This window comes from Lampris incognitus, chromosome 14 (genome assembly GCF_029633865.1).
Source record: "Lampris incognitus isolate fLamInc1 chromosome 14, fLamInc1.hap2, whole genome shotgun sequence".
Classification (NCBI taxonomy): domain Eukaryota; kingdom Metazoa; phylum Chordata; class Actinopteri; order Lampriformes; family Lampridae; genus Lampris; species Lampris incognitus.
The window spans coordinates 41,201,110-41,208,466 of NC_079224.1; the positions used below are offsets into that span (position 1 = coordinate 41,201,110).

The window sequence follows — 7,357 nt, forward strand, 5'->3', positions numbered from 1 at the left end:
AATGTGCGCTGATAGCGCGTCACCATTGATCCCCCCCCAGCTCCTTATCTGATGGCGCAGAGCCGATACACGTTTATCTGCCCCGGCCATGTTGCCCCAATGGACCTCCTAGAATGCCACCGTGCCTCCCATTCCCCACCGACCCCACCCCCTCTGACAGGATATCATCCTCTTTTTTTTTAAAATTATTGCTATCATCGTTTTATATATTCATCAATATGCACGTGTCAGTAAATATTTCGTATTGATCTTAAATCCAATATTGAACAGTCGTCCCGGCACATTAAAATTAGAAATATGTCCCGTTTGATTCGGCCATCAGTATCATCATTGGGTCTATTACCGTTTCGTCCTTGGCAATGCAATCAGCAGACGTGCCATCATTATTTTATTGATGAGGATGCTTTGCAGAGAGAGAGAGACGAGAAAAAAAAGAAGTAGGCTACAGCAAACGCGGCCCTTTGTCATCGCCAGTTCTCGTATTTCAGGATAAACAGGCTTATAGCAAGGGCCCCTTGTCGGAATTTTTTTTTTAAAAAGGCCAAAAGCTTAACCTTTGCAATTGTTTCTTTCATCAAGAATTAAAAAACACCTCCACCACAGCTACCTTAACGTCGTTACAGGGCCGTTGCGCGGTGCTTGTTTGCTTCCGTATCGTTTTTTTTTTTTTATGGCTTGCCCTCCACGAGCCCATATAGCCCACGACAGCCAAATAATAATGAATCATTTCATAAATAATGGGTTTAGGGGCTTATCGGGAATGAAGAGGCCGCTGCCGCGCGCTTATCTCGCCCGGCCACATTGCGGCCTGGTGTTCCGCTCCCCATACTGAGCGAGCGAGCGAGCGCGCGCGCGCTGGATGCGGCGGAGGAATAACTCCAACCTCACTTCCTCAACACGCGCGCGCACGCGCGCGCACGCGCGCACACACACGCACTGTTCCACAACCGGCGATAGAAAAAAGAAAAAAAAAGAGAGCCTCAGACATGGATGACCCACTCACAAAATGGCTCCACTTTACACAGTAACATCAACAACACGGCAGCAGCGGTGAGTACAAAACGCATCATTTTCTCCCCCTCGCTGCCTCCGGGACCGGCGGCGGGGCCGCCGTCTCGTGAGCGGTACCGGTACCGGGGCCGCGTGCAGAACCGTGGCTGTTATTATTCTCATCGCTGTTATTTAGGTTAGGCTTGGGCGTGCAGAATAACGGATGCAAGGCCTGCATGGAAGACATTCCCGGGAGTGGGATTGCGCTCGCGCGTCGCCTTATAGGTGGTCGTTCTTATTATTATTATTATTATTATTCATTTGTAATAACATTATTCGGAATAATCCCCGACCCGGACCCGATGTCGGTCTTTATTTTACACCCTCGGTACAGCGGCTGCCGTGTGATGTGGGCTGTGTCGCCCGCAAGGCCCACGATCGAACAAAACCCGAACCGAAACGGCCGCACGCTCGAACCCGCGGCCAAGCGCTCGTGGCCGGCTCGCGATACAATTGTAGAGATCTGAACCGTCTCGAGCTCGGTTCCCCGAAGGCTCCCGCGGCTCCGGATGAACGAAGGGGTTTCGATACGACCGCGAATGGAAGCGACGCGCCGCCGCGACCTCTCTTAACAAGACGGACCGTTCCGGCCCCTTGAAATAAAAGCGGCCCGAAACTGTCGTTTACTGTTGTTAATTGTGGGTTAAACGAGCGCGTGATGTCGACCTCGTCGCACGAGGCAGACGTCGGTTGCGACGCGCGCTCGCGAATTTATCCTGAAGGTCAAAGCGTCAGATGTAGAGGGGAAAAAAAAACAAAAAAAACTTGCAAAACTCTGCATCATTATTATTATTATTTTTTTTCTTTAATTAGCCTAGCTGTACTCCCATGTTTGAATCACTGAGCTGCAATGTCGACAGTGCAAACGCTCGTCCGGTCTAATTTGCGGGCTAATTGTACCATACACACAGCCCACATGCACGTGCGGGTCCCGTGTCGGTCTCCCTGGGGCTGGTCGGTGGTCTGAATTTGCACGAAATATCATTGAACGCTGCACGGGCTGCTGCACGGGCTGCACGGGCCCGTGCAGATGTCTCTGTCGGGAGTTTGCACGGTAATTTAACGTTCATTTGCAGAATAATGTCGTTGTGCTATTTCTTCTCGGGAAATGTTGGAAAAACGCATACGCACCCGGCACACCAAGTATTTTTTTCTTTAAGCTTATTTTTTCTCTCTCTCTTGTCTCTCCTCATTTTGAAGAATATTTGACCATTGAATGCAGCTATCAGTTCAAACGATTGACTAATTGAGCAACAAAAAAAAACAAACCCCTCCATAGGACATATGGACTTGAGTGTGTGGTGAGAAAGAAAGAAAGAGAGAGAAAGGAAGAAAGAGAGAAAGGAAGAAAAAAAAATGATGGAAAAACGGCAGCCCGACGGGAGTCCCGACGCCGAGTCCGGTCCTCGAAAGAAGAAGGACTCCATCTCCAGACTGAACGGATGCAATAAAGACGAGGAGCAGGAGGGGGGAGAGGAGGAGGAGGAGGAGGAGGAGGAGGAGGAGGACGACGACTCGGGGGAGGCGGGGAACCTCGCCGGGGAGGGGGCGAAGGAGACGGATGACGTTCCTCTGCAGAACTTGAGCAACGGGGCCGTCAGCATCAACGGCGTTGCCAGGGAAACTGCCTCTCTCGACGCCCTTGACCTGAAAAGGGAAGTGCCCGTGATCGAGCTCTCCAGGAGAGACGCTATAAAAGCGGCGGAGCGGAGGACGGAGAGCCATTTGGTGCCCATCACGGAGCTCCGCCGCCCTCCCGTGCCGCTGCCGCTGCCGCACCGAGACGACGCTCGAATGGTCCAGCTGAGCCCGAACGCGTTCCCTCTGCCGGCGCGAGCGATGCTGTACAACCTGGCGCAACCTCTCGCTGCCATCAACAGGTAAAAGTGGGACAATTCATTTTTTTCCAACCTCCCCCCTCCCCTCCCCCCCCCAAAAAAATGGTTTAATGAGTAATCTTGTCGGTGTCTGTTTTGCCCTCCCCCCTCTTAATTACAATTAGAAATGAATGACGTACAGTTGACCACTGACAATATAGGAAAGCGTGGCTGAAGGTGCCAAATGGTGGTTTCGACACCGTAATTGACGCCGACATGTTGTAGCTTAATCCTGCCGTGCAATTTGGGTGAGTGTGGGTTGATGAGTAAGAGATAGGACGATGCAAGTATGCGAATGGGTCGTCCTATATGGGATTTTTTGTGTGCCTATTTTAGTGTGAGTGTGTGTCCATGAGAGGGAGGGAGAGGTATGAGTGTGCAATTGTGTGCGTGCGCGCGCGCGCGCGTGTGTGCGTGTGACAGAAATAAGGCATGGCTGAGTTCGTATTATTTACCTGTAAACCATCTGTTTGTCTCTTGTCGGCACAGTCTCGGAGGCGAGTCGGAGCAGTACGGCATGTACCCCAGCAACAGGGTAAAGCGCCGCCCGGCGCCTTACGAGGTTGAACTCGACGAGGGTAGGCGCATTTTAGATCTTTATAAGTATGGTAAGACGCACTTCTGCTGTGTCCTCCTTCTGCCAATGACAGTTCCCCCACCCCCACCCACCCCCCTGAATCTCCTCTCCCGCTCCCCATTGTCATCACATCACAACCATCCACCGATGAACCTCGTACTGTGTTGTCATTTCGAACCAGTGTCCTAGAAGACGGCTCTAAAAACAACAACAACAACCCCCGCGCCCGTGGGAATAAATTCGTGATGGGTTTGGGGGCGTACGTATGAGTGGTACCTCGACAGGAGGTACTAATGCAAAGCTGAACATCAAATACTTGCACCTGCATCCCCCCCTTTGAAGGAGGTTCTTTTCTATCATATTTGGGGTTTAGACGATTTCAAACATCCTTTCCATACTGCCCACTCACTGCCACATGTAAGGATGGAGGGTGGGGGGGGGGTGGTGGTGGTGCGGGGTGGGGGGTGCTGCTGCTGCATCCATGCCAAGGTTTTACTGCAGAGTGGGCTGAAGGATTAACATAGACTGGGTGTGTTCCAAGGGCGACAATAGCCTGGAATACACCACCGTTGAGGCATGGGGGGGTAATGCTTTCCTAGCTACTTGCACTTGAGCGTCTCTGACATACCTATGTGTGGAGGAAACGGATTTGAAATACCTAGCGAGCTCCCTCGCCCGATCCTGCGAGCAAACGGTAAAACCGGGACGTTCCGAACTTCTCGGGTCTCTGACAACAACTCTCACAGGCGACAGAGATGGCGCGCCACGCTCCACACATGCTGTTGCATGTTATGCAGGAATGGCCTTTAGTTCCTGTGGCCATATTTAGGTACCTTCCACCCTGCAAGCAAACCTCCCCCCCTCTCCTTATCCCTGTCTGTGTGTTTTGTTAATGAAAGACGTTACACTAAATACTACTGTACCCCCCCCCCACAGCAAAGTCTTAAAGTTTGTTAAGTTTTATTTTGCATCTAAAAGCCAACTCCCCTCACAGAGTACGCTCCTCTCGCCGCCGCTGTCACATCTGCATCCCTCATCCCTTACCGCTCCACTTCTGAGATTGTTTCCTTACCTCCCCGTATCTCCTCTTGTTAAACTCTTGTCACCTTTTCTCTATCTCACCCCCCCTCCCCCTCCCTCCTCAGCTGGACAGCCGAAGATCGTGCGCCGGATCTTCACAAACAGTCGCGAACGTTGGCGACAGCAGAATGTAAACGGGGCGTTCGCGGAGCTCCGTAAACTCATCCCCACGCACCCCCCTGACAAAAAGCTGAGCAAGAACGAGATCCTGCGGCTGGCCATGAAGTACATCAGCTTCCTCTCCAACCTCCTGGAGGACCAGGATGGAGGCCGCAACGTCGGCGGCGCCGGCGACGGGGAAACGGGGCTGCTGGTCGGCGTCGGGGCGCACGAGGGAGGACCCCAAGGCGGGCCACATCAGGACACGGTGGTCAGTTTGGCAAGGGACGATCTTCTGGAGACCATGTCACCGGGGTCCAGTTGTGGGAGTCTACCCGACGGAGATGGGGAGGGAAGCCCTGAAAGCTTTATGGAGGACCAGGACTCCCCTCCGGCTCCGAGGACTCTGCCGGCCACACGCGGACCCCCACTTCATCTGAGCGCCAGAGACCTGAGGCGCAATGGACGGCCATTAGACGGCCCTAACCGCCGATGATGCCGACGCCGGTGACACAGACGGCAACGGAACAACACAAAACACTTATGAAATGCAAGTGAGGCGGAGCGGGGGAATGGCGTTTGAGACGCTCACTGCGTTATTAGCGTTGAGTCTGCGGCGTTTGAGCGGAGGTTCAGATTCTACGTAGCAAAATAGCGAGGGAAGGAGCGCGCACCCCTGCCGTGACACTCCATCTGACCAGCGTATCGGCGGATGTAACTTGGTGTGATTCGGAAAGCTGATCCGAGAACAGACTTGTAAATTCTGCATGTCTCCTGTCTTTGACTGGCCTGCGGATCAGAACTCCCAATATTCTACGATAAGAATAGTTGATGTAATAAAAAAAAAACTAACTAAAAAAAACAAAACAACAACAACAACCACAACAGGCAAATATCAGAAAACAAAACAAGATGAGTTTCAACATTTTAATAACCAATGCAACGGTGCTGCTTTTACCATTACTATGAGGTGTCGCAAGGAGAGACCATCACGTTCATCTATCCTGAAAATGTCACGAGCCTCTTCTGTGGTTTTCCTTTTTTTTTCTCGTTTTGATATTCGATATGATCTGAAATCAGTTCTAGAGATCTCGAGACATACTCCCAACTCGATTACAGCTCAGAAATCTCACGCAACCCCACCACACAGAACCGGTCTGAAGGCCGCCGGTGGTAAGAACTGTGCTACTGAGTCGTAACCGTTCGGTATTTACGTACTGTAAATAACATTATAACCCCACCACACCGAGTATTAACAGCGGGCCGAGGTCAAGCAACGTGGTTAGGACGGTGCGCTTGTCTAAGGGCCTTCTTGCAAACGAAAGGAGGGGAAAGGGGACCAGCTGATAGAAACTCAAAATGTTAACTAGCCAACCATCCTCTTTTTTTTTTCTTTTTTTTTTTTTGCATCTTTAGTGGTACCACGGTGTTTACTTCTGTTATGCTTTGGTGATGAAAAAAAAAACAAAAAAACAAAAAAACCCCACACCAAACAAGGCTACAGACAGTCAGACGAGATTTCACAGCCTGAAGGCAAAATATAACATTCTGAATTTGCTGCGGAGGTACATGACATGCAGTGTTTCTTAGAGTGTACATGATGTGGGTCATCTGAGACGATGAAATGACTCATGCAGTCCTTTTTTTGTTTTGTTTTTGATGTTTTTTTCTTTTAATATGAATGTCTATGTTTCAGTGTTTTTTTTCAAATTTTTTAATGTAATGCAGTTGTAGTCTAGTAAGGTACACAAATAAAGCCCTTCATTAGCCAACTTAATAACTTAATACATTCATGCGCGCTCACATGCTCATATGCACGCACGCACACACACACACATACATGCAAACGCACACGTGCATGTGCACACACACATACATGCAAACACACCTGCAAGTGTGCACACGTACATGCAGTACACACACGCATGTGCACACACACATACGTGCAAACACACATGCAAGTGTGCACACACATACATACACACATGCTTGCAAACACGCGCGTGTGCACACCTACACACACACGCACACACACACCTGCACGTGCACACACACACACACAGTGTTAATATCATAAGGACACCAGCAGTTTTTTGAAAGAGACGGTCAAGATATTGCTCACTGTTTGTTGGTTATTCTGCCTTTTCAGCAGGACTTCGTAGCCTATATTGGTACATTTGTTCACTATGGTATTTTATGAATTGAAGTAAAGGGACATTGTTTGGTAATAACACCTTTGTTGTATGATAGATGTATCTATAAATATATCCAATGTTCAGTCAATGGATTTTATACAAAAAAAAAACCCACCCGAATAAAAGGCACAAGAGGAAAAAGACGTTGTATTTGGGTCTCACTCGAGCATGCCGCGGTTCCGATTTAATTAAACGGGCTCTTCTGCTGCATCACGGATCGTTTTAATAATTTTACATAATCCTATTCAAACGTTACGCAATCGAGACAACCCGAACTGAAGCGGACGGCGAGATGCCGCGCGGACGACCCCCCCCACCCCCACCCCCCCCTTCCTCATCTGCGCACACGGCGGCCGACGACACGAGCTCCCATGAAATCCCCCCCCCCCCTCCAGTCGGAGGCTGAAATCCTCACTTCCCCCGAACAAGTGACGACTTCCTGTCGAGGTTGGTATTGCTCGGTGACCTACAGGATATCC

The 7,357-nt window shown here is 50.3% G+C and overlaps 1 protein-coding gene across 3 annotated transcripts; it reads left to right on the forward strand.

Moving 5' to 3' along the window:
• The first annotated feature begins 967 nt into the window (after positions 1-967).
• On the forward strand, positions 968-7,007 carry LOC130123434 (T-cell acute lymphocytic leukemia protein 1-like). 3 transcript variants are annotated; one of them, XM_056292597.1, is made up of 4 exons: positions 968-1,050; positions 2,330-2,930; positions 3,417-3,535; positions 4,650-7,007. In XM_056292597.1, exons 2-4 carry the CDS (start codon positions 2,407-2,409, stop codon positions 5,177-5,179), a joined length of 1,173 nt encoding a protein of 390 aa, XP_056148572.1. In that variant the 5' UTR covers positions 968-1,050; positions 2,330-2,406; the 3' UTR covers positions 5,180-7,007. The 3 variants fall into 3 exon arrangements, with proteins under 3 accessions (XP_056148572.1, XP_056148571.1, XP_056148573.1); XM_056292596.1 differs by having other exon boundaries at positions 975-1,050; positions 2,251-2,930; XM_056292598.1 differs by having other exon boundaries at positions 975-1,050; positions 2,251-2,930; positions 3,417-3,505.
• The last annotated feature ends 350 nt before the right edge of the window (positions 7,008-7,357 follow it).

Excerpts from the sequence above, each read along its gene's own strand:
- LOC130123434 (XM_056292597.1), top strand. The coding sequence starts at position 2,407 with ATGATGGAAAAACGGCAGCCCGACGGGAGTCCCGACGCCGAGTCCGGT. Across the intron at positions 2,931-3,416 it reads CCTCTCGCTGCCATCAACAG|TCTCGGAGGCGAGTCGGAGC; the intron begins GTAAAAGTGGGA and ends TTGTCGGCACAG. Across the intron at positions 3,536-4,649 it reads TTTAGATCTTTATAAGTATG|CTGGACAGCCGAAGATCGTG; the intron begins GTAAGACGCACT and ends CTCCCTCCTCAG.